The 27,268-nt window shown below is 34.5% G+C and overlaps 1 protein-coding gene and 1 long non-coding RNA gene across 9 annotated transcripts in view; one reads left to right on the top strand and one right to left on the bottom strand.

Moving 5' to 3' along the window:
* Window positions 1–27,268, top strand: part of LOC118143100 (uncharacterized) — a 45,547-nt gene that overhangs the window by 16,408 nt on the left and 1,871 nt on the right. Inside the window, exons 2-3 of the long non-coding RNA XR_004727271.3 lie at window positions 25,286–25,374; window positions 26,991–27,041. This is a non-coding gene — a long non-coding RNA (uncharacterized LOC118143100). The remainder of the gene's footprint in view (window positions 1–25,285; window positions 25,375–26,990; window positions 27,042–27,268) is intronic.
* The window catches only part of SYCP1 (synaptonemal complex protein 1), a 113,613-nt gene continuing 89,912 nt past the window's right edge, over window positions 3,568–27,268 (bottom strand). For all 8 annotated transcript variants that reach the window (XM_035252542.3, XM_035252541.3, XM_009001949.5 and 5 more), the window contains 5 exons: window positions 16,474–16,533; window positions 12,726–12,902; window positions 10,015–10,158; window positions 4,144–4,233; window positions 3,568–4,057 (listed from right to left, as the gene is read on the bottom strand). In XM_035252542.3, the coding sequence (XP_035108433.3) occupies window positions 3,920–4,057; window positions 4,144–4,233; window positions 10,015–10,158; window positions 12,726–12,902; window positions 16,474–16,533 (609 nt within the window). In that variant the 3' untranslated portion in view covers window positions 3,568–3,919. The remainder of the gene's footprint in view (window positions 4,058–4,143; window positions 4,234–10,014; window positions 10,159–12,725; window positions 12,903–16,473; window positions 16,534–27,268) is intronic.

Below are 27,268 nucleotides of genomic sequence, written 5' to 3'. Positions count from 1 at the left end.
CACGTGTGTACCTATGCAACTATCTTGCATGTTCTGCACATGTACCCCAAAACCTAAAATTCAATAAAAAAAGAATCACTAATATGGTATATACAGGTGTTTCTTAAATATGTATTAATATTTTATTTATTCAACAAATATGTGTGTGTGTGTGTGTGTGTGTGTGTGTGTAGTTTTGTTTTTTTTTTCTTTGAGAGGGAGTCTCTCCCTGTCACCCAGGCTGAGTGCAATGGCGTGATCTTGGCTCATTGCAACCTCTGCCTCCTGGGTTCAAGTGATTCTCCTGCCTCAGCCTCCCAAGTAGCTGGGATCACAGGCACACACCACAACGCTCAACTAATTTTTTGTATCTTAGAGATGGGATTTCATCATGTTGGCCAGGCTGGTCTTGAACATCTGACCTCGTGATCCACCTTCCTTGGCCTCCCAAAGTGCTGGGATTACAGGCGTGAGTCACCATGCCTGGCCTTCAACAAATATTGAGTACCTACTATGGGCAGCATGATTCTAGCCACTTGGAATACATCAATAAGCAAAGCAGATTAAAATTCCTTTGTGAAGTTTACATTCTTGTGAGGAGAGAAAAGGGATAATAAACATGCCAAATAAGGTATACAGTATGTTAGAAGACATAAGGGAATAAGAAATGCTGGAGGAGGGAGAGGGTTATAAAACACGAACATACCAGGCATGTTCAAGGAACAGCAAGGAGAAGCAATCGTCCAAAATTTAAGAGCCTTAACTAACTCGTTCTAACTAAAAGTAAGGAAGAACAATATTTGAAAACTCAAAGACTGTTAACTAATTGTGACAGACTGGCTAGTTGTTTATGCTTTTCCCTAATCTCCTGAGAGATAACTCAAATATGGGTCACAGTCTCCCCTGAAGTTAGGTGTGCCCATATTGACTTGTTTCTGGAAAGTGAAATGTGGGAGGAATTGCTATACATCTCTTTCATGCCCAGGTCATTAGAAACTTCCCATATGGATCCTCCCATATGGTGTTTCTCTTTTAGCATAAACCTGGAAGCCAGCTTCTGAAGATGGGAGAATGAGAAGTTGAAAGGAGTCAGGGTTCCTGAATTACTGCCTGGAGGAATGGTTCTCACTCAACAGAAACATTATGTTGGACTTTAGATAAGTTAGAAGTAAATGAACAGTTAGCCACAGCAGCTAGTCTAATTCTAAATATTTGAAAATATATAGCTTAATAGATAGTCTTATTTAAAATATTTAAATTTAAAATATATTAAATTTATAGATTAATATATTATTTATTTTAAATACTTGAAAATATTTATATTATTTATATTTGAAAATATATAGCTTCAAATGTAAAATTTCACATTTTCAAGACCAATAATTCTCCAAAAATGCTTGCTTAGGAGACTTATTATAAAGTTTCAATTAAGAGATCAGAAGCTAGAAATCTCAAGACCATGGCTAGTTAACAGAATATAATTGCAGTCACACAAATTAAAGGAGGAACAAAATAATTTCCGTAATGTTATTGCATTTCCATTTTTTCTTGGTTAATCTTTTCTACAAACACAATCCATACAGTAAGATGATTCAAATTTTACTTCACCATAGTTGTTTACAGATAACTCTAAAATCATTTTATTCATTTATACATGAATAAAGTAAAAAAGTACAGCTCATTCACTTTCCTACTCTGAGTCTTTCATACCTACATTTCTTTCCACAACCTCCAACAGTGTCTTCCCTGTCCTCATTCTCAGTGCATGGTGTTAATTCCAGCTGCACTGAGAAAACTGAAATTGTGGAATCAAAACTTCTACAAACTCCCATACACTTACCATCATCATCTTGTGCCACATACTCTTCCTTTTTTCCTATTGTTCATGGCAGAAGTGTCTATTCTCTTACTGAAGGCCCAACAGTTTCAATTATCCACTAAACTCCATCCCTCTTGCCTATTATGAGACATTCTATAAAAAATATCCCTTTCTCTCCCACATCATCATTTTCCTTACTCTGAATCTTTCTCTAATTATTTGGATATGCTATTAATTCTTATGTCTTAATAACAACAACAACAAAACCATCTGTTGATCCACTTTCCTTTCCAGTAACTTCCCCATTTATCATCTTCATGTGAAGTATAACTTCTCGAGTTTATTACAACTGACAGAAATAGCTGTCTGCTTACTCTCCCTCTTTTTCCTTTAAACCCTTCCAATCAAGCTGCACTTTACAAAAACTGACATTAAGATGATCAGTGACTACATTAATAACATATTAAACAATTTTACTTTAACTCTGATTAGCATTTAACACAATTTATCACTCCCTCCTCTTTGAAATACTTTCTTGGTTGGGTTCCAAGAAACCATAGCCTACATTTTTTTTACTACCACTCTGGCCAGTCCTTTGATGACTCCTTCTCATCCCTCTGACCTCTTTCCTAGGTACACGCACTCTGATGACTACACATGTTCTCATCCAGTCTGGTCGCTTTAAATATAATGTTGACTCCCAAATTTATATCACTAGTCTGGACTTGTCTTTAAGCCTACTTACCATCTCTATTTGGATCTCTAACAGGTATTTCAAACCTAACATGTGCAAAACTACATTGTTCAGGCCAAAAATATTGCCCATTTTTTTCTTTCATATTCTATCTGTATCTTCAAACTATATCCAAGAGTTCACTATTTTACTCCTCTGCTGCTCTTGCTCCTGTTTAAGCCAATATCATCTTTCACAGGCATTACTAAAATAATCTCCTGTTTATTTATGTCCTCTTTCCAGTCTGTTCTCAATATAGCAACCAGAAAGATACTGTTAGAACATAAGTTGGATCAGAGAAGCCAAAGTTCTTACAGTGCCCTACAAATGCTACATAATCTGCCCACTCAAAAATCCTCATCCCATTAACTATCAGGCCTTCTCTTCCTTCTGCTCACTGTCCTTCCCAATACTGGGCTCTTTGCTGCTTTCCAGATACGCTAGGCACACTCCCACCTCTGGGCCTTTGTATTTCCTATTCTTTCTGTGAGAAATGTTATTCCCTTAGGTAGCCCCACGCTCAGTTGCTGTTTTAATCATGTATTCATTCAAATGTCACTTCTGTAAGGGATATCATACCTAAAATGTAGTCTTCTTCATACTCGTTAATACTCTTCCCTGTTTTTTTCTTCTTAGCAGTTACCATTAACTAATATACTGTGTTCTATTTATTTTTTTAATTGTCTATTTCCCTCACTAGAATGTAAGCTTTAGGAAAACACATGTTATTTTTCTGTTTTCTTTACTATTACATCCCCAGTATCTAGAGTTCTGTTTCTCTTAGTAAACATTAATAAATATTTGCTTAATAAATGTTGCATAAATGAAATATTTCAGGAAGTCGTACTGGTAGAGCCATTTTTTCCTGTCATAAAAGCCATTTGTCGATTTCATAAAAAATAAAAAAATCAAAGCTGCTTCAGAAGTATAAAACTCCACTACAATGCTCTCAAGACTTTAAAAATGAGTAATACTCTCTCAAAATTATAAGGATGAGCTGTTTATATGACCTAACAGAATCAATGAGAAGCACTTATTTGCATCAAAATATTTTAATAGTAAAGAATAAAGAATGACCCTCAATAATGCATTCCCAGCATTCAAAGATTAACTTTACAAATTTGAAAACTTCTTAAAAACAGTTTTCATGAATACAAGAAAAAGTAACAACAAAATATAATCATTTTAATTAACTGAATATAATGGCAGGTTTTCAGACAATATGTAGTTACTTCACATTTAGACTAAAAATAAAAACACAAATCATTCATGCAAATATTTTTTAAAAGTCTCAACTTCCAGATAAAATTTGGCTCTGGAAAATAAGAAAAAAACATTAACTCTAAGTTTCATGTTATTAGGTTCTTAATTATACTGATTCTCCGAAATTAAACAAATAACTTTTCTGCTTCTTTTAGTTTTTTTTTCCTATCCAGTTTAGCAATTACAGCCCAACGGTCCTCCCGCATTTTTCTTATAGCTCCACACTTCAGTGTAGATCCAGGGGTTGTTAGAGATGAAGGGGTCTGAACACAAAATAAAATTTTTAAATTAACATTGTTTTAAGTGCAGTTTTTAAAATTTGCTTTCTGAAATAAAATTTAAAAGCTACCTTTTTTGGTGTTCTGACACAAAGATGAGAAGCTGGTAGATTACTGTTCCCATGTAGTGATTCCAATGTCTCTTCTTCTGAAACCATGCTCTTGAAGAACAATACAAAAATATGTTAGCCTTACCATCATTAATATTATATTATCAACATTTTGTCAACATATCACATGTGAGGAGAATGAAGAGTAGAAAGAGGAGGGATGAAGAAGGGAGAAGGGCAAAAGGAGGAGGAAAGGGAAAGAAGATTATAGAGAGAAGAAAGAAGACCAAAGAAAACAATAACAAAGTAAGTCAATTGTCCAAGCAAGGACCTAGATTTTTATTCTATTAACTGTATTACTGAAAGGCTATGTGAAATACAAGATATATATAGTGAGCAGCATTTCCCTACTGATTTCTACCTCAGTTTCAGAGTCTTTTTAATACCATCTTGTCCTTCTTTCCTAACCCTGTTTATTCAATCTCACATTTATAACTTATAATAAGTATTTACAATTCTATAAAAATATAATATTATCTATGATCCAGCAATTCCACTTCTGGATATATACTCAAAAGAAAAGCAGAGTCTTGAAGAGATCATTGTATACCCATGTTCACAGCAGTATTATTCACAACAATTAAAACATGGAAACAACCAAAGTATCCATCCATGGATGAATAAGCAAAATGTGGTGTATACATACAATGGAATATTATTCAGCCTCAAAAAGGAAGAAAATTCTGACATATGCTACAACATAGATAAACCTTGAAGACATTATGCTAAGTGAAAAAAACTAGTCATAAAAGAACAAATCTTGTATGATTCTACTTAATATACTTAGCATAGTGAAAATCATACAGAGAGAAAGTAGAATGGTGGCTGCCAGGGGCTGAGGGGAAGGTGGAATGAGGAGTTATTGTTTAATGGGTACAAGGTTTTTGTTGTAATGAAGAGTTATGGAGATGGACGTGGTGATGGTTACACAACATTACGAGTGTATTTAATGTCATTCACTGTATAATTTAAAATGGTTAAGGTGGTAAGTTTCATGTGTATTATACCAAAATAAAAAATGAATTATAACGTCACTTAATTTATGATTACTGTAATTCTTCCAAATAATGATAACACTTATTTAGTACTTTCTGGGTGCCAGTCTCTATTTTAATCACTTTGCGTATTTTAATTCCTTTTAATCTTCATAACAATTTTATAAAGTAGGTATACTATTATCCCCATTTTACAGGTGAGGAAACTCAGGCACACAAATATTAAGTGATGTACCCTAGATTATATAGCTAGGAAGAGTGGAAGGAAATTCAAATTCAGGTAATCTGACTCTAGAATCTATTCTCTTAATGAATATGAAACACAAGTCATGTAAGCAGTCAGTTCACATTAAAGCCACATTTGACAAAAACTTCAGAGGCTTCATGGATGGAAAATCTCAAAACAGATTTTTATTAATCTAAGATTTCAACAGAATTCAATGAATAAGTCATAGAGCTACCTTTACAGTATGAGTGTGTATCAGTGTGTATCAATTGACTCTCTGTAGCATTCATCTTTTCATGTGTTCATACACCATTTAAGTTTCATCTTTGAGAAATGGCTATTCAAATCCTTTCCCCCAGTTTTCAGTTGGGTCTTTTCGTGGTTGTTGAATTGTGGGAGGTCTTCATGTATCCTAGACATCAATCCCTCATCATATATATGGGTTTTAGATATTTCGTCTCACTATTTACCTTGTCTCTTCACTTTCTTGATAGTCTACATTAATTCACAACAGTTCTTAATTTTGATGCGGCCCAATTTATCTTTCTTTTTCTTTAATTACCAGAGCTTTTGGTGTCATTCATAAAGTTGTTGCCAAATCCAATGTCATGAAGATTTCTACCATGTTTTCTCCTACAGTTTTATAGTTTTAGCTCTTAAGTTTAGGTCTTTGATCCATTTTGAGTCATTTTTTATATGACTCAAAGGGTCCAACTTAATATTATATTTTTAAAGGGTCCAACTTAATTCCTTTTACATGCAGACAGTTATCCCAGTACCCTATGTTTTTTTAAAAAAAAGTCCTTTCCCCATTGAACAGTCTTGGCACTCTTGTCAAAAAATCAACTGACTATATATGAGACGGTATATCTCTAGGCTTTCTATCCTATTTCATTGGTCTGCATGTCTGACCTTATACAATTACTATGCTGTTTTAATTACTAGCTTTGTAGTAAGTTTCAAAGTTGGGAACTGTGAATCCTCCAACTTTATCCTTATTTTTCAAGACTGTTTTAGCCATTTGGGGCCCTTTGCAATCCCACATTAATTTGAGTACTTTTTCCATTTCTGCAAAAAAAATTGTTGGAATTTTTACAGAAATTGCATTGAATCTGGAGATTTGGGTACTACTGACATCTTAACAATATTTAGTCTTCCTATCCATAAACATAGGATGTGTTTCCGTTTATTTAGGTCTTTCAAAATTTCTCTCACCAATGTTTCATAATTTTCAGTGCATAAGTCTTTCACTTCCTTGGTTAGATTTGTTCCTATTTAAATTATTTTAGATGCGACTGTGAATAGAATTGCTTTATTAATTTCATTTTTGGATTGTTCATTGCTGGTATATAAAAAACATAATCAATTTTTATATGTTGATGTTGTACCCTACAATTGTGCTGAATTTATTTATTAGCACTACTAGCTTTCTTAAAGAGTCTTTGCAATTTTCTATGCCTAGGATCATATCATATCATCTGTAAAGAGAGGCAGTTTTTCCTCTTCCTATCTGAATGCCTTAAGTTGCTTTTTCTTTTACAGTATCTCTAGTTAGAATTTACAGCACAATATTGAATAGCAGCAGTGAAAGTGGGCACCCTGCCTCACTCTTAATCTTAGGGTGTAAGTCTTTCAGTCTTTCACTATTGAATATGACGATAGCTGGGGGTTTCCATAAATACTTTTTATCATATTGAGAAATTTTCCCCCTATCCCTAATTTTCTGGGAGTTTTTCTACCATGAAGAGGGCTGGAGTTTGTCAGATGCCTTTTTTTTTTTTGCATTAGGATGATGATATGGCTATTTTCTCCTTTCTTCTATTAATGTGATTTATTACCTTGCTTTATTTTCTTATGTTGAACCACTCTGGCATTCCTGGGATAAATCCCACTTGGTCATGGCAAATAATTTTTAATATGCTATTGAATTTAATTTGCCAATATTTTGTTGAGTAGTTTTGTATCCAATTTATAAGAGATATTGATCTGTAATTTTCTTTTCTTGTGGTGTCTTTATCTGCATTGGTATTAAGGTAATTAATGCTGGCCTCATATAATGAGTTAGGAGGTGTTACCTTTTCAACTTTTTGGAAGAAGCAAAACTGATGTTAATTTTTTTCTTTTCTTTTTTTTTTTTTTTTTTTTTTGAGATGAAATCTTGCTCTGTCACCAGGCTGGAGTGCAGTGGCACAATCTCAGCTTATTGCAACCTCCAAGTCCCAGGTTCAAGCATTTCTCCTGCCTCAGCCTCCCGAGTAGCTGGGACTACATGTTAATTATTTTTAAGGTCTTAACATATATGTCAAATTTTTATTCTGAAAAGTTTTTTTGCTTTGCTTTTGAATATCCTAATCCTTAAGTGCCTGGCTTTCCAAAGGGTAGAGATGGAAAAAGAGAAAAGAAAAAAGAAAAAGAAAGGTGTGCTTCATGTAAATTCCTGAAAGTTGCTTCAGCCAGAGGGGGCTGAAACACTGAACTCTGTTATTTGAAGGACAAGTTCTTATTGCACCCTCTGACACCAGCAAGTCACTCAAGGAACATAAACATGGCTTTCTGCCACAGGACCGTAGGCTGAGAAGACTGGTAGCTGCTATCATACTTTAGGCTAAAATTGACCAAAATTTACTGCAATTTACCAGCTAAACTTCCCCCGGAAGCTATAAACATTCAAATAAGACTCAGACTTATAAAATAGTTAATTCAGAGAGTTTCTGCCAGTATACTTGTTGCTTAGGTAGAGAGATGGATTCCTGGCACTTCCTACTACACCATCTTCCTGAGGTCATGCTCAATAACTCATTTTTAAATCTTGATTTTTATAATTTGAATGTTCAAAATTTAACTATATGAGCTTAGAAAATTACAAAATGACTAATAGGTTCATATAATAATTATAACCAGGAAACTCATTGTGAAATATGATTTTAGACTAAACAATTGTGTTCAATTCTATAATACTGTAATATATTTATTGTGTCGCAAGTTTGTGATGCTCCTTTTAGAAATGAAATGACGTCATGTTGAATCATTCTGAATCTCAGATCAGCTAAGAAATTGGCCTAAATTCAAACTACTAGAATAAGAGGGATTATAATCCCAGAATGTTTAATTCTAAAGCTCCTTTTCTTTCTAATTCTCAATACATTTTTATATATCTGGACTACAGTTTGAATTGGCAGTTATTATTTGCAGTGACTTACATTGGCTCTGAAGCCAGACTGTGTTCAAATTTGGCTCCATGTTTTACTATGTGATACTGAAAAATATACTTGTGTGACTCAGTTACCTTATCTGTAAACTGGAAAAAACAGTATATGCTGTGATCTCTTAGTATCCATGGGGGATTGGATCCAGGATCCCTCCATGCATACCAAAATCTGTAGATATTTATATAAAATAATGTAATATTTGTATATAACCTATGTTCATCCTCCTGTATAATTTAATCATCTCTAGATTACTTATAATACCTAATACAATGTAAACACTATGTAAATAGTTATGTTGTACTGCTTCCTTATTTATATTATTTTCTATTGAATTGTTATTTTTTATTTTTTTCAAATATTTTTGACCTGTAGTTGGTTGGATACACAGATGTGGAACTTGTGAATACAGAAGGCCAACTGTATTTCTAAAGCCTGAAATTGTTATAAGAAATAATTGATCTGCATCGTATAACATGTTTACAATAGTACCTGGTTCACCGTTTTAATTGTTAAGATATTAATCATTATCTATTAAACAAGGGGTACTGAAGTAGGGACTTTGTAAGTTAACTTCAATAATTAAGGTTTTAAGACTTCAACTACTCATTATTCCAGAAAAAATGAAAATAGAGGGTCCCAAAACAGTAGAAAGCCTTGAAGGATCTTCTAGTGAAAAGTGGGAATAATAAAATTAATGAATTTAACTAGGATTTTTTAATTAAGAATTATTGGTGCTTTGCTCCATTTACTGTGGTATGGTTTACCTTTTTAAAAAAAATTAAATGAATCTAAGCTTAATTATTCTCAAAAAACTATGATTATACCTTCAGAAAATAGTGGTATATGTGAATGAGAGTAATTAGTGATACAAAGCGTTAGATGAAATAGCCTGCTTAAACATGTTGTTCTTAATATATTAACTTCTTTAGAGTGGTAGAAATGTTATACTTGTCAACCAATACCTCGATATAAATATCAACCGGTGATGTAAGAGGAGCATGTATAATATGCAAAATAGAGGAGATACCTAAATAACATTTGGCTACAGCAAAATGAAAAATATTCACCCCATCTGTCTTTTTAAAAATACAGTAAGAACTCCTCTATGATATTCTGCTGGAAAACAAGACAATGATTAATCATATATATGCCCATTGTGCCAAATCAAGTATTTTCAAAGTGCCAGATTTTCTGAAATTTACAGAGACATTATTTGAACCCTAATTTCTCTAAAATGCTGCAAAAGCACAAGGATCTGCATTTCAGCAGAGCTCCACTGTATATCGGTATTGCAATGGTAGGTACTATGTAACTGTGTTTTATATAATATATTATATATATATCAAGAAAAATTGTATACAAATAAGATGAACAAATAATAAACATTATTGTAAAATTTTACCAAAAGATCAGTAGTTTCTGAACTATCTGAATTAACATCAAACTCAAAGGCCATTTTTCTCTTTTTATTACTTTCTTCAGAGGGAATATTCAGGTTTTCTCTTTGCTGCAGTTTTAGTTTTGTTGGCGTCTTCACTGTATATGCCTATCCATAAAGAAAAGATAACACATTATCATATCAAATAAAATATACATTATTAGTAAATGATTTCACGAATAATTTTAAGGTAATTTGAGTCCCTAGCAATCAGAAATCTCCATTACTATTGGCAAGTATATAAGGCAAAAATTTTGGATAAGAATTTAATTCAGGTGTTTTTGATACTATAACTTGTCTTTCTTTAAAAAATGTTACAATGGTAGACTTTCTTTGCCCTTCCTTTAACTTGCTAAAGAAAGTAAGAGAGAGAAAGAGTGAGACAGAGAGACAGATACACTCCAGCCTCAGCAATCAACAATCTCAGGGGCTTTAATATTTCTAATCATGATTGTAAAAAATAACTGAGTGAGCTTTTGTGGAGCTCTCTCCACAAAACTTGTTACTTTATGAGAAAATACACTTGCTTATTTTTAAATTGGTAAAATAATTCACATTAGCCAATGTTTCACATTCTACATTAACTTATAATTTTTATAATTTTTTAAAGTATCTTTAAAAAGTAAGGTCAAAAGCCAAGCACAGTGGCTCATGCCTGTTAATCCCAGCACTTTGAAAGACCAAGGCAGGAGGATGGCTTGAGGCCAGTTCAAGACCAGCCTGAGCAAACAGCAAGACCCCCACCTCTAAAAATTACTTTTTTAATTGAAAAAACATAGCCAGGTATAGTGGCCCATCCCCATAGTCTCAGCTACTCAGGAGATTAAAGCTGGAGAATTGCTTGAACCTGAGAGTTCTAGGTAGCAGTGAGCCATGATCATGCCACTGTACCCCAGCCCAGGCAACAGAGCAAAAGCCTGACTCAAAAAAAAAAAAAAAAAGGTATAGGTCAGAGACATCAGCAAATTCACTCCTCCATAAAAGCCATAAAAATACTGGTAAAAACTTGTCAGAATCAGTTTTCTTCAGAACTCTGGAAATTAACCAAAGGCTTGCAGCCACTTGGAGAGTGCTTTTTCTTTAAAAAATAAAATAAAATGGTTGAACCTCTTTAAGAACCCCAAGCCTTCTGGTGTCTTAACTTCCCCAGTCCCATCCCCTGCTCTAGCTCTATGTTAGACTTAAAGAATAAGATGAGTCGGTGGATCACGAGGTCAAGAGATCGACACCATCCTGGTCAACATAGTGAAACCCCGTCTCTACTAAAAATACAAAAAATTAGCTGGGCACGGTGGCACATGCCTGTAATCCCAGCTACTCAGGAGGCTGAGGCAGGAGAATTGCCTGAACCCAGGAGGCGGAGGTTGCTGTGAGCCAAGGTCGTGTCATTGCACTCCAGCCTGGGTAACAAGAGCAAAACTCCATCTCCAAAAAAAAAGAATAACGGCCCACATTCCTGGTTCAACCTGACAGCCACCAGACAGAACAGAACAGAACTGAAGCTCTTTCAAAGCTTTATTCCCAAATAATGGTCATTATTTTATTTGTCTGGTGGGTCTCTGAAAGATCCCATTTAAAAGGCTGATGGCTGATTATATTCAACCTGAGTGCCCATTAGTGAAAAAAATGTCTTCTCCTTGGTGTGTGTATGAAGTGGGGGGCAGAATTTGCCAAAAATAACAAGTGTTTTCACTTTGCAGCAATGTGAAGCAGTGATGAATAGTTGGGACAAACAAAAGACTAACCAAAAACCTTAAAAGAAAAGCTAGGAAATGAAACATCCATGGGGGCTTTGAAAAGCTTTGACATATTCCTGGAAATACAGAAGGCCAAACATATGTGTAGGGCTATCGACAGGCTCAGGAAAGTCCTGAGCAGGCCCTAAGTTTTTACCGCTAGCTAATCTTGAGATTCCACATAAGCAGGAATGGAAAGCAGAGTTGTAACTACCAGGCCAATTGTTAAAGGCATGCCCTTACATACATATAATAGAGACCTTTGACAAAGATTGGGAAATTTATTGATTCTAGTCATTTAAGAAATTTCTGTCCAAATAATATCTAAGAGATTAAAAGTAGAGCATCTACACTGCCATTTAGCATGGCAAAGTTGTACGAATTCCCCATGGATTAAGTGGATGTACGGAAGGCAGCCAGAATTGAGACACTTTGCTATAGTCATCTACTCCAAGATGACTGCTAAGTAAAAGACTACAGATGCAAGGTGATGTGGGGTAAACAGCAAAGGGAAGTAGTAACTGCAGCGAACTATAAAACGTCAAGTCAGAATCAGATTTCCTGTGTCAGGGTCTTAAACACTGATAAATAGCTAGTAAGTTATGAAATCTGCCCAAGATGACATTAAGTTGTGGACAGTGATTGAAAAAGATGAAACAATTTCATGTTGAAGGCCAGGCACAGTGGCTCACGCCTGTAATCCTAACACTTTGGGAGCCCAAGACAGGAGGATCAGTTAAGGCCAGGAGTTTAAGACCCTCCTAGGCCACACACCAAGATCTTGTCTTTACATTTCATGCTGACACCACAAAAAAAAAAAAACTGAAACTTTCAAGAAACTAGTTATATATGTGTGCGTGATGCCAGGTATATGATGATAACAGAATTTTATTTATTTATTAAAAAATTGCTACTAACTTGGAAAGTTTAGACACAAACCTTTGGTAAGGGTGTAGATAAAGTACTTCTGGCAGATGTCCACAGATAGTCTCTTTTATCTTTGGATTTGCCATGATCAACTGATGTAAAATTTCGAGATATAGTTTGTGAAGGAACTGCTTTAGAGTCAAATTTCTGATAAATTTCAGGTGTTTCCAATAAATATGTCTGTGTTTTCTGCATTGAACAACAAGAGTGAATAAAATAATCATTAATATCATTTTGATTATTTATTTCTTTAATTAAATAAAGTACAGCAACTAGTAGAAATAATAATGAAATAAGCAAATTTATCCCCAAATTTATCAGTGATTAGATAAGTTTGAATAAATTACAGTTATCTTCTTTGTCACTTTACTTGCCATATAAGATGCAAATATTATCTGTCCCTGCCTATCTTCACTGAGCTTCTATGAAAACAAATAAGATATCTTGGAGGCCATTATCCTTAGCAAACTAATACAGGAACAGAAAACCACATACCACATGGGCTCATTTATAAGTGGTAGCTAAATCATGAGAACACATGGACGCATAGAAGGAGACAACAACACACGCTGGGGCCTATCAGAGCATGCAGGATGGGAGGAGGGAAAGAATCAGAAAAATAACTAATGGCTATATGCTTAATAATCTGGGTGACAAAATAATCTGTACAACAAATCTGCATGACACAAGTTTACCTATATAAGAAATCTGTACATGTACCCCTGCACTTAAAATAAAAGTAAATTTTTAAAAATGAAAACAAATGAAATTTTTCAACTCTCTATTTGACCAAAAGTTGAGATTCTCTTAAAAAAAAAAACAAACCTGTACTCCTGGTGGCAAAAAGCCCTAATCTATGGTGCATTCCAATAGCTTAGAAGAAAATTTATTCTAATTTTCATTCATTCTCTTTCATACATTGATAATTCTTCTTTTTCACCTATAAAAATATCAGCCTTTTCCTATCCACCAGCCTCACTTGCCTCCAAAAGCAAAGATAATAATTATGAAAGTAAAGAATGAGAAAAAATTTCAGGGAAAAAACCAACAAAATGGCTGTTTGCTTCAATTCTAAATAAATAAATTGCAAGTTTCCTTTAAATACTTGACAGTTTTTCAACTCAGTTTCCTCAGGTATCTTTCACTCTACTTTTGTATACAGCTTCTTTTAGCACCTTACCTAGATTTCTAGTAAAAGCTAGTAATAGTTGCCTAGTGTGATTTACATGAAACTCATGCTCATCACTTTCTATTTTACCACTGTCTTTGGCTGCCACCATCTCCACAAATACAATCATAGCAATTACTCATATGAAAGAAACAATAGAGCACACACACAAAGAAGGGACTACAAGGACAAAATTGGAAAGCATGGTGGTTGAACTTTTAGTGCATTTAAATTAGAGTATAGAATAAAGAGCTAATTACATGTACTATAAAAAATCATTGAACTAGCGGCCAAGTACATAATATGGTATTTTCTCCTAGATTTTTACGCCTTTCCAGATGATTTTAAGAAAATCTTCAAGTATCTCCAAGCTTAAATTTATTCATCCATAAATCAAGGGACTAAATGAGATGGCTTATATCTTTTTTGCCCAGTTCTAGTGATCTGTCATTTCATAATCCTTTTTCTAGCAAGTATGAAATTTGGTAGCATATTTTCAGAGTTGCATTTCTGTATCCTTTTCCATACATGTTTATACATCATAGTTGATGACAAAATTTTGATGAGAGCAATTTTTTACTACTCTCTGGATTCATCGGGGTAAACTTTGGAACCTCCAAAATGTAACTGCTTTCATGGACAGTTACACCCTACAAGTAGGAGAATGACAATTTAAGGTCACTACACCACCTTGTGGCCATGTCTGGAATTTAACATTTTCCTAGTGGCCTAGAGAAAATTCTGTATATGAGAATACTGAACTATCCCTTTCCAGAACACATTATTGGAACGTGTACTTCCTTACAAGTTACATTCTTTTTTGAAAGAATGTTACATTTACAGCTATGTATGTGGACAGAACATTCATGATTTTCTCTGTTGTATCTTTAAACAAACATTTATAAGGCATGTGCTATGTGTCAAGCACTATTCTAAATGTTTTACAAATACCATCTCATTTAATACTCAAAACAACTTTAGGAAATAGGCATTAGCATTATCCCTTTATAAATGAGAAAACTGAAGAACAAAGAAGTCATGTAACTTGTCCAAACTCATAAACATTTGGTAAATTTAACAATTATTATTTATAAGGCTTCTATTTCAGTAGTGTTGGAATAAACTATAGCAGAAAAAAGGCCTAGTTAAATTTCTTCATTTATCATTGTGTCATTCTGCAATACATTAAGATGGTTCAATTTGCAACATATATATCCAGACTCTCAGATAACATATATGGCATTTACTAATCTACTTGATAATGGAAACAAATAGAATGATACATGAATCAGAACACCTCTATAAGAATATGTGATACATACTTTCATAATACAAACACATTCTAAGTTTAGAAAAGAATGTTAGAGATTAACCTATTTGCTATATTCATTAGATACTTCCTTAAGTCTATACCTAACCATTCTGGCTGATTCTATTATGATTATAATTTCTCCAAATATAATGTTTTCAACTGTCTAGCACTGTGTCTGGAATACATGAAGCACTCAATATTCACTCACAGGTTCAATATCTCTTTCCTTTATTCTCTTTCTTTTTACCCAAATTTAATAAAACATAATGAACTGTTCTCAAACTACTCTGTCATTTCCTTCCAGTTTTAATTATAATCACAGCAAAGTCTGTAGGAACTTAGGTGATTATATCACTATATATAGCCCTATATTATCAAATAGGTTAGAAGCTGAGGGGTATTCTTCTTCTCTATGACTGATGTTTCCTTCCACATGCGGGGAGTACCACAAGGGTAACATTCCAAACCCCTTCCTGCTTCCTTATTTAGGGGAAAAAAATTACTTAATGTGATTGGGGAATTTAAAGAAAAGAAGAAACTGGACACGTACAACCCAGCCTCTTCCTTATTCCTCCTCTTGAGATCTACAGGAATTACACATACATTCTGCTCTACTCCTTTATACCCTGTTTATAAGAGCAGGCCATTGAGTGGGTAGACTTATGCTAGTCAAGCTCTACTTGTGACAGTAGATAAATTTGTCTAAATTGGGATTTCAAAATTAAGAGACCCTTTTGCCTTCAAATATAAGCTGCATTCTCCAGTTTTTAAAATATTGATACTTAATATTAAGTCTTCAATAATAAAAAATACTAATTTTGTTCTCTCTTGCCGTTCTCAGTTGGTTCAGAACAAAAGTGAGGAAAACAGGATGTCATTTATTAAACCCTTCAAAACCCAAAGTTAGACATAATCTAAATAAGCTTTAGAATTATTTATGAAAATATTTTGCCTCTAATATTAAAAAAAATTTTTAAACCACAGAAGTACCTAATTAAATTAAAACTATAAAAAGAATTACAGAAAAAGACTGAAACCTTCTTTTTCCTTCTTTTTTGTTTCTGCATTAGATTGAAACCTTCTCTAAATCTCCAAATGACAAAATTTTGAAATTTTTAGCTAAAATGCTTTTGAGTTAATGAATAGCAATAAACAATTTAGAAAATAAAACTGTATATTTAAAGTGTTACTTTCCTACTTATAAACCAAAAAAATCATTTCTAAGTAGATGTTGGAAAATGAATTGATATTTAAAACTATTGAGTATTACATGCTCTTACCTTGTCCTTTTTTTCTTTTAGAGTAAAAGTGTTTTCTTCTGCCTCTCTTTTGAGTTTTTCCTATTAAAAATAAATATCAAGTACAAATAACATAATCATCACTAGAATCACAAATGAATGTTATTTTTAAAATCTTTCCTAATAAGTATTAACAAAGAAAGATGACTAACCTCTCAATCTTATAAGATAACAAAAAGAAAAAAAGAAAAGTTAGTGTCTTTCTATAGAGATATTATTTGGTTTTGATTATCTTTTTATTCTAATCTGTCTCTAGTGCATATCTGTGGACTCATAAATAAGTCTCTTAAAACTCTGAATCTCAACTTTCTTATTTGAAAATAAAGTTAATGAAACAAATTACACAGTGAGAGATACACACAAGTAACTAAGCTGTGAAAAGTTGCAAATTACAGGCAGAATTAGATTTTTCCATCCATGTTGAAAACAGGTGCATTTCAATTGGACTTTCAATAATGAACAACTTTTCAACAGGGGATAAATGAGGGTAAAAAGAAAAGCTGAGAAGCAAAAATCAACACATGAATAAATATAGAAAAGAACACAATATTTAGACAATAATACATAACTTTGCTGAGGAATAGGGTATGTATGGTCAAGATAAAAATGGAAAGGAGAGTTGTGATCAGAGTAGAAAGGGTGATATATCACTAAATAGAATATATTCAGTAAGATAAAAGAAAAGCCTGGCCTATATAAACAAATAAGTAGGGTACCTGTAACATGATAACCATTTGAAGAACAAAATTTTTACAACTCCAGGAAATATTAGAGGTCTTACAAAAGGAAAATCTCCAAGTGTGCAGAACTTTAGGCAGTAAAACTTGCCCGTGATATCTATGCCAGTATCTATCCTCACTGAAAACCTTGCATATGCCATGTAATCTCTCCCATGGCACTGTTCCTAACCACAGAACTCACTTCCCTGTGAAAGAAGCTGGCAGTAAACTGATGTAATAGTATTTACTGCTCTTCTTATGTACCCTACCATCTACCAATGGTTGATCTTCAGTTATAGTCGCAATTGGGGTCTACTCTAAGGGGCCGGAATGCTGTCTTTTAGGACAAAGTACATTCTCTAAACCAGCAATATTGTAATGACTGTCAGAATATGTATCTTGGCATCTAGAGGGCAGAAGGGAGAAACCATATTCCACAACGGCACTGTCTCTGCAATTCTGACTTTTCCTGGTCTGGAGATGTTGGGAAAGTCTCCAGTTCTAATACAACATATGTTTCCAAGGTGTGAAATAGTCCACACAAGAACATGTAGACCAAAAAGATGGTCAGACCACTATGATTCCTATTTAATCTGAATAAGTAAAATATGCCTATAATATGGCCTGGCAAACAGAGGGTTGACTTGAGCAACCAGAACAGAGAATGACAGCCTTGTGACCAAATTTTAGATCTAAATACATTTATCATCTGAGAGCCCTTTGAATCAAAAGGAAACCTCGTGGGAAAAAAAGAAGATGGCAAACTCTCCACCCCAAATCCACAGAATATACATTCTTCTCAGCACCACATCACACCTACTCTAAAATTGACCACATAATTGGAAGTAAAGCACTCCTCACCAAATGCAAAACAACTGAAATCATAACAGTCTCTCAGACCATAGTGCAATCAAGTTAGAACTCAGAATTCAGAAACTAACTCAGAACTGCACAGCTTCATGAAAACTGAACAACTGGCTCTTGAATGTTGACTGGATTAACAATGAAATGAAGGCAGAAATAAAGAAGTTCTTCGAAACCAACGAGAATGAAGACACAACATACCAGAATCTCTGGGACACATTTAAAGCAGTCTCTAGAGGAAAGTGTATAGCAATAAGTGCCCATATGAGAAGAGTGGAGAGATCCAAAATTGACACCCTATCGTCAAAATTGAAAGAGCTAGAGGAGCAAGATCCGAAAAACTCAAAACCTAGCAGAAGACAAGAAATAACTACAATCAGAGCAGAACTGAAGAAGATAGAGACACGAAAAACCCTTCAAATTATAAATCCAAGAGCTAGTTTTTTTAAAAGATCAACAAAATAGACTACTAGCCAGACTGATAAATAAAAAAAGAGAGAGAACAACCAAATAGATGCAATAAAAAACGATAAAGGGGAAATCACCAAACAGTCCACAGAAATTCAACCATCATCAGAGAATATTACAAACAACTCTATGCACATAAACTAGTAAACCTGGAAGAAATGGATAAATTCCTGGACACCTGTGTCCTCCCAAGCCTAAACCAGGAGGAAGCTGAAACTATGAATGGACCAACAACAAGGTCTGAAGTTGAGGCAGCAATTAAGAGGCTACCACACAAAAAAAGCCCAGGTCCAGATGGGTTCACAGCCGAATTCTACCAGACGCACAAAGAGGAGCTGGTACCATTCCTTCTGAAACTATTCCAATTAATTCAAAAAGAGGGAATCCTTTCCAAATTATTTTATGAGACCAACATCATCCTGATACCAAAACCTGGCAGAGACTCAACAAGTAAAGAAAACTTCAGGCCAATATCCATGATGAACATAGATGCAAAAATCTTCAATAAAATACTGGCAAGCCGATTGCAACAGCACATCAAAAAGCTTATCCATCATGATCAAGTAGGATTCATCCCGGGGATACAAGGCTGGTTCAACATACACAAGTCTATAAACGTAATTCACCACATAAACAGAACCAAAAACAAAAACCACATGATTATTTCATGTGCAGAGAAAGCATTTGACAAAATTCAACAGCCCTTTATGCCGAAAACCCTCAATAAACTCAGTATTGATGGAATGTATCTCAAAGTAATAAAAGCTATTTACGACAAACCAACAGCCAATATTACACTGAATGGGCAAAAACTGGAAGCATTGCTTTTGAAATCTGGCACTAGACAAGGATGCCCTCTTTCACCACTCCTATTCAATATAGTTCTGGAAGTTCTAGCCAGAGCAATCAGGCAAGAAAAAGAAATAAAGGGTATTCAATTAGGAAAGGTGGAAGCCAAATTGTCTCTATTTGCAGACGACATGATAGTATACCTGGAAGACCCCATTGCCTCAGCCCAAAAACTCCTGAAACTGATAAGCAACTTCAGCAAAGTCTCAGGATATAAAATCAATGTGCAAAAATCACAGGCATTCCTTTACACCAATAACAGACTAAAGAAAGCCAAATCAAGAATGAACTGCCATTCACAATTGCTAGAAAAAGAATAAAATACCTAGGAATACAACTCACAAGGAACGTAAGGGACCACTTCAAGGAAAACTACAAACCACTGCTCAATGAAATCAGAGAGGACACAAACAGATGGAGAAACATTCCATGTTCATGGTTAGGAAGAATCAATATCATGAAAATGGCCATACTGCCCAAAGTAATTTACAGATTCAATGCTATCCCCATCAAGCTACCATTGACTTTCTTCACAGAACTGGAAAAAACCACCATGAACTTCATATGGAACCAAAAGAGAGCCCGCATAGCCAAGTCAATTCTAAGAAAAAAGAACACAGCAGGAGGCATCACACTACCGGACTTCAAACTATACTACAAGGCTACAGTAATCAAAACAACATGGTACTGGTAGCAAAACAGAGATATAGACCAATGGAACAGAACAGAGGCATTGGAGGCAACACAACATATCTACAACCATACAATCTTTGATAAACCTGACAAAAACAAGCAATGGGGAAAAGATTCCCTGTTTCATAAATGGTGTTGGGAAAACTGGCTAGCCATGTGCAGAAAGCAGAAACTGGACCCCTTCCTGACCCCTTACACTAAAATTAACTCCAGATGGATTAAAGACTTAAACATAAGACCTGGCACCATAAAACCCTAGAAGAAAATCTAGGCAAAACCATTCAGGACATAGGAGTAGGCAGGAACTTCATGACCAAAACACCAAAAGCATTAGCAACAAAAGCCAAAATAGACAAATGGGACCTAATGAAACTCCACAGCTTCTGCACGGCAAAAGAAACAGTCACTAGAGTGAATCTGCAACCAACAGAATGTGAAAAAATTTTTGCAGTTTACCCATCTGACAAAGGGCTGATATCCAGAATTTACAAAGAACTCAAACAGATTTACAGGAAAAAAACAAACAAGCCCATGCAAAAATGGGCAAAGGATATGAAGAGACACTTTACAAAAGAACACATACATGAGGCCAACAAACATATGAAAAAATGCTCATCATCACTGGTCATTAGAGAGGTGCAAATCAAAACCACATTGAGATACCATCTCATGCCAGTTAGAATGGCGATCATTAAAAAATCTGGAGACAACAGATGCTGGAGAGGATGTGGAGAAATAGGAACACTTTTACACTGCTGGTGGGAGTGTAAATTAGTTCAACCATTGTGGAAGACAGTGTGGCGATTCCTCAAGGACCGGGAAAATGTGGCACATACACACCATAGAATATTATGCAGCAATCAAAAACGATGAGTTTGTGTCTTTTGTAGGGACATGGATGAATCTGAAGAACATCATTCTCAGCAAACTGACACAAGAACAGAAAATAAAATACCGCATATTCTCGCTCATAGGCGGGTGATGAACAATGAGAACACATGGACACAGGGAGGGGAGCACTACACACTGGGGTCTATTGGGGGGAATAGGGGAGGGACAGTGAGGGGGAGCTGGGGGGGATAGCATGGGGAGAAATGTCAGATGTGGGTGAAGGGGAGGAAGGCAGCAAATCACACTGCCACGTGTGTACCTATGTAACTATCTTGCATGTTCTGCACATGCACCCCAAAACCTAAAATGCAATTTTAAAAACAGGGAAAAAAATATGAACTAAAAATAGATCTACCATTTGATCCAGCAATCCCACTACTGGGTGTCTACCCAGAGGAAAAGAAGTCATTATATGAAAAAGACACTTGCTCACACACCTTTATAGCAGCACAATTTGCAATTGCAAAAATATGGAACCAGTCCAGATACTCCTCAATCAATGGGCAGATAAAATTTGGTATATATATATATATATACCACAGAATACCACTCAGCCAAAAAGAGGAACAAAATAATAGTATCTGAAGCAACATGAATGGAGTTCAAGCTCATTATTCTAAGTTCAGTAACTTAGGAATAAAAAACTAAGCATCATATGTTCTTACTTATAAGTGGGATTTAAGGGACTTTGGAGACTCAAGGAGAAGGTGGGAGGGGGATGAGGACTAAAAGACTACACATTGGGTACAGTGTACACTGCTCAGGTGATGGGTACACCAAAATCTCAGAAATCACCACTAAAGAACTTCCAAGTAACCAAACACCACCTGTTCTCCAAAAACTATTGAAATAATAATAATAATAAGAAGAAGAAGAAGAAGAAGAATTCACAAAGTTTTCAAAAAAAAAGAAACACTGAAAGTCTTTCCTCTAAGGTCTGGAACACAACAAGGATGCCCACTTTCACCACTGTTATTCAAATTAGTAATGGAAGTCCTAACTATAGCCATCAAACAAGAGAAATAAATAAAGAGCAACCAAATTAGAAAGAAAGAAGTCAAATAATCCTTGTTTTCAGATTATATGAGCCTATATTTGGAAAAACCTAATGAATCTGCCAAAAAACTATGAAAACTGATAAAGATATTCAGTAAAGTTGCAGGATACAAAATCAGCATACGAGAATCAGTACCATTTCTACATGCTAACAATGAACAATCTGAAAAATAAGTCAAAAAAGTAATCCCATTTACAATAGCTACAAATAAAATTAAACACCTAGAAATTAACTTACCCAAAGAAATGAAGGATCTTTACAACAAAAACTATAAAACACTGATGAATAAAATTAAAGAGGACACAAAAAAATTGAAAGATATTCCTGTTCATGGACTGATACAATCAATTTTTTCAAATGTCTGTACTACCCAAAGCAATCTACAGATTCAATGCAACCTCTATCAAAATATCAAAGACATTCTTCACAGAAATAGAAGAAACAACACTAAAATTTACATGGAACCATAAAAGACTCAGAATAGCCAAAAATATCCTGAGGAAAAAGAACAAAACTAGAGGAATCACATTACCTGACTTCAAATTATACTACGCAGCTATAGTAACCAAAACAGCATCGTACTGACATAAAATCCTCAGCTCAAAATGCTAGCAAATCAAATCCAGAAAAATAAAATGAAGATTATATTCTCCCAAGTAGGATTTCTCCCAAGAATGTAAAGTTGGTTTCACATCTGAAAATCAATTACTGTAATACATAATATTAATAGAATAAAGGACAAAACACACATGATCACCTCAATAGACATGGAAAAAGCATTTCACAAAACCTAACACCCTTTATGGTAAAACAAAAGAAAACAAAGCAACCCTTAAACTAATTAGTAACAGAAAAAAACTTAGTCTGATAAAGGGCATCTAGATAAACTGAATTTCATCAAAATGAAAACCTTCGTGTTGCAAATGATACCAACTAGAAACTGAAAAAACAACCCAAAGAATGAGAGAAAAGATCTGCAAATTGTACATCATATAAAGAACATGCATCTGAAATAACTCTTAAAACTGAATAATTAAAAGATAAATTACTAAATAATTTTTATTGATATATAATAGTTACACATAGTTTGAAAGTACATGTGATATTTCAATATCTGTATCTGATACCTAATGATCAAAATCCAAATAATCAGGATATCTATCATCTCACACATTTATCCAAGGTCTTTGGTTCCACCAGGGTTTCAGAGACTCCCACTTGAGTCCCAAAGCTCCCAAAGTGAGATTTTGACTGGATAGGGGCAGAATTCTTGTTGTGAGGAGATATAAGTAGGTTACCTTCTATTCCCCATCTTAGTGATGACCCTGAAACAGTCTAATTAGCCATTACACAAATTGAATTTATTTAAAAGTCCCTTTCAGAAATCTACAAGCCTAGATAGTTTCATTGGAGAAATCTACCAAATAGAAAGAAAAATTAACACCAATTTTAGACAATTATTTCTGAAAACAGAAGCGAGGAAAACACTTGCAGACTCATGATTTATCATAACCAGACAAGATAGTATAAAGAAAACTATAGACTAATATTTCTCATGAACTTAAGATGTAAAATCCTCAACAAAATATTAGCTGATTAAATCCAGCACATGCTCTCTTTCTCTCTCTCTTTCACTATCCATATATGTATGTCATAAACCAAATGGGATTTATTCTAGGGAATAGCATTCAAAAATCAACCAAGGTAATCCACCATATCAACAAGCTAAAAAAGAAAAATCATATGATAATGTCAATCAATGCAGAAAAAGCATCTGATAAAATCCAATACCAATTCATGATTTTTAAAAACTCATTAAATTAGTATGGGGATGACGTCAACTTGATTTTTTAAATATAGAAAACATCTATAGCTAACATCACACTTACTGGTCCCCTACAGTTAGCAATACTGCAAGTATGCATGCTCTCACCACCTACTACTTAGTCCATCACATAGTACTGGAAGTTCTAGTCACTCACTGCGATCAAACAGACAACCCCATCAAAAAGTGGGCAAAGGATATTAACAGACACTTCTCAGAAAAAGACATTTATGTGGCCAACAACATATGAAAAGTAGCTCATCATCACTGGTCATTAGAGAAATGCAAATCAAAACCACATTGAGATACCATCTCACCCTGTTAGAATGGCAATTATTAAAAAGTCAGGAAACAACAGACGTTGGAGAGGATGTGGAAAAATAAGAATGCTTTTTACACTGTTGGTGGGAGTGTAAATTCATTCAACCATTGTGGAAGACAAAGTGACCATTCCTCAAGGATCTAGAACTAGAAATATCATTTGACTCAGCAGTCCCATTACTGGGTATATACCCAAAGGATTATAAATCATTCTTCTATAAAGACACATGCACACAAATGTTTATTGCAGCACTATTCACAATAGGAAAGATCTGGAACAAACCCAAATGCCCATCAATGATAGACTAGATAAAGAAAATGTGGCACATAGATACCATAGAATACCGTGCAGCCATAAAAAAGGATGAATTCATGTCCTTTGCAGGGACATGGAAAAAGCTGGAAACCATCATTCTCAGCAAACTAACACAAGAATAGAAACCAAACACCACATCTTCTCACTCATAAGTGGGAGCTGAACAATGAGAACATATTGACACAGGGAGGGAAACATCACACACCAGGGCCCGTTGAGGGGTGGTGGCCTAGGGGAGGGATATCATTAGGATAAATACCTCATGTAGATGATGAGTTGATGGGAACAGCAAACCACCATGGCACATGTATACCTATGTAACAAACCTGCACATTCTGCACATGTATCCCAGAACTTAGAGTTTAATTAATTAGAATAATAAAGCTTTTACAAAAAGACACAGGCCAAAATGTTTGGGATCTAGGGCTAGGCAAAGAATTGATAGACTTATGATCAAAAGCACAATCCAAAAAAGGAAAAACTGAGAAATTAAAATTTATCAAGATTAAAAACTTTTGTTTGACAAAAAAAATGTTAGAATAAAAAGCCAAGCTGTAAACTAGGAGCATACATTGATAAACCACATATCTGATGCTATGGTTTGAATGTTTGCACCCTCCAAAACTCATGTTGAAATTTGGTTGTCACTGTGGTAGTGTCAGGAAGTAGGACATTTGGAAGGTGATAGCGCCATGAGGGTTCTGCCCTTATGGGTGGGAGTAATGCTATTATAAAAAGGCATATTTGACTCTCTTTTTTCTCTTTGCCTTATTGCCTTCCACCATATGAAGACAAGGCATTTCTCCCTCTGAATGATGCCACAAAAAGACCCTCACCAGATGCTGGCACCTTGATCTTGAACCTCCCATCCTCCAGAACTGTGAGAAAAATACATTTCTTTATGAATAATCCACTCTCAAGTATTCTGTTATAGCAACATAAATGGACTAAGTCCTCTGACAGAAATGGATTAAAAATAAAAACACAGATACAAATCTCACCTTGAATTGTAGTCCCTATAATCCCCACATGGTGTGGGAGTGTACCCAGTGGGAGGTAATTGAATCATAAGGGTAGTTACCCCCATGCTGCTGTTCTCATGATAATCAGTTCTCATAAGATCTGAAGCTTTTATAAGGGGCTTTTTCCCCTTTGCTTGGCACTTATTCTCCTTCCTGCTGCCATGTGAAGGACATGTTTGTTTCCCCTTCTACCATAATTATACGTTTCCTGAGGCCTCCCCAGACCTGTGGAACTGTGAGTCAATTAAACTTCTTTTGTTTATAAATTGCCCAGTCTCAGGTATGTTTTTATTAGCAGCATGAGAATAGACTAATATACTGTTCAACAGCAGAAAAATGCAAATTAGAATCACAATGAATTATGACTACAAACCTACAAGAATAACTAAAATAAAAAATAGCAAGTTGCTGCTGGAAAGGATGCAGAGAAACTGGATCATTTGTACATTGCTTTTGGGAATGTAAAATGGTACCACCACTTTGGAAAATAGTGTGGCAGTTGTTTATGAAACTAATATGCAACTACTATACAATTTAGCAATTGTATTCTTAGGTAGTTGTTTCAGAAAAATGAGAAAAGGTTTACACCAAACCTGTGCACAGGTGTTCGTAACAGCTTTATTTATAATAGATCAAAACTAGAAACAACTAATCATTCTTTACTGGGTAAACTCTTAAACAAACTTTGGTACATCCATACCACAGAATACTACTTGGCAATAAAAACTAACAAAAAAATTATTTACATTTTTCTATCTGTTTTCCAACTTTCCATGTACTCGGATTGGACTGACAACTTGGATAAATCTCCAAGGAATAAAGCCGATCACAAAAGGTTACATAGTGTATGAATCCAACTATATAACATTCTTAAAATGGCAAAATTATAGAAATGGAGAACACATTCATAATTGCCAGGGGTGAGGCGAGGGAGGTGAATGTGGCTATAAAACAGCAACATGAGGAATCTTTGTGGAGACAGAACTGTTCTATATCTTAATTGTATCAATGTCAATATCCTGGTTGTGATATTGTACTGCAATCTATCAGATGTGACCCCAGGGGGAACCTTAATAAAGGACACATGGAGTCTCTCTATATTATTTCTAACAACTGCATGTGAATCCACAATTATCTCAAAATAAAAATCTTAATTAAAAGAAACTACACTGGCACCTACATCTTTCCTCCCTTCTCGAAATGTTTTTCATAGTCTGTTTTCTTTACCTTAGAACCTAAGCTCTTTCAAGAACTATTAAATATTTTGTAAAGAAATATCTATCTTAAGTTTAGTAACAATAATTCTGCAATTCTAATTTCAAATTATTTTTTCTGATAAATTCAAATATAATATGTATATTTTAGTTTAAAGTAACTAATAGGGCATTGTTTTCAAAGGTATTCTTTCTTTATCTTTCTTGGTATGTGTGAGTGTATCTGACTGTGGTTCTTTTTGTTTTTATTTTTCATAAAGGAGCCATATGAAGTGATACATGCCCAAAACAGACAAAAGTTATTCTGGGATGTAAGTGCTAGAATTTCATCAATATTTGCCTTTATATTTGTATGTATTACTTACATTCTTATACTGTGTATAAAAGTCTAATTTAACATTATAATTTATATACATATGTATAATTAGCATTCATCATTAGCTAGTCTACAGATTATAATTGTACCTTCATTTTATGTCCTCAGGTACATTCATAAACACTGACTATATTTTACAACATAAAGAAAATGCCAAAGAAA

The sequence above is a fragment of the Callithrix jacchus genome, chromosome 7, assembly GCF_049354715.1.
Source record: "Callithrix jacchus isolate 240 chromosome 7, calJac240_pri, whole genome shotgun sequence".
Classification (NCBI taxonomy): Eukaryota; Metazoa; Chordata; class Mammalia; order Primates; family Cebidae; genus Callithrix; species Callithrix jacchus.
The sequence above is the reverse complement of the archived record's forward strand: the minus strand, read 5'-3'. Positions and strand labels throughout refer to the sequence as shown.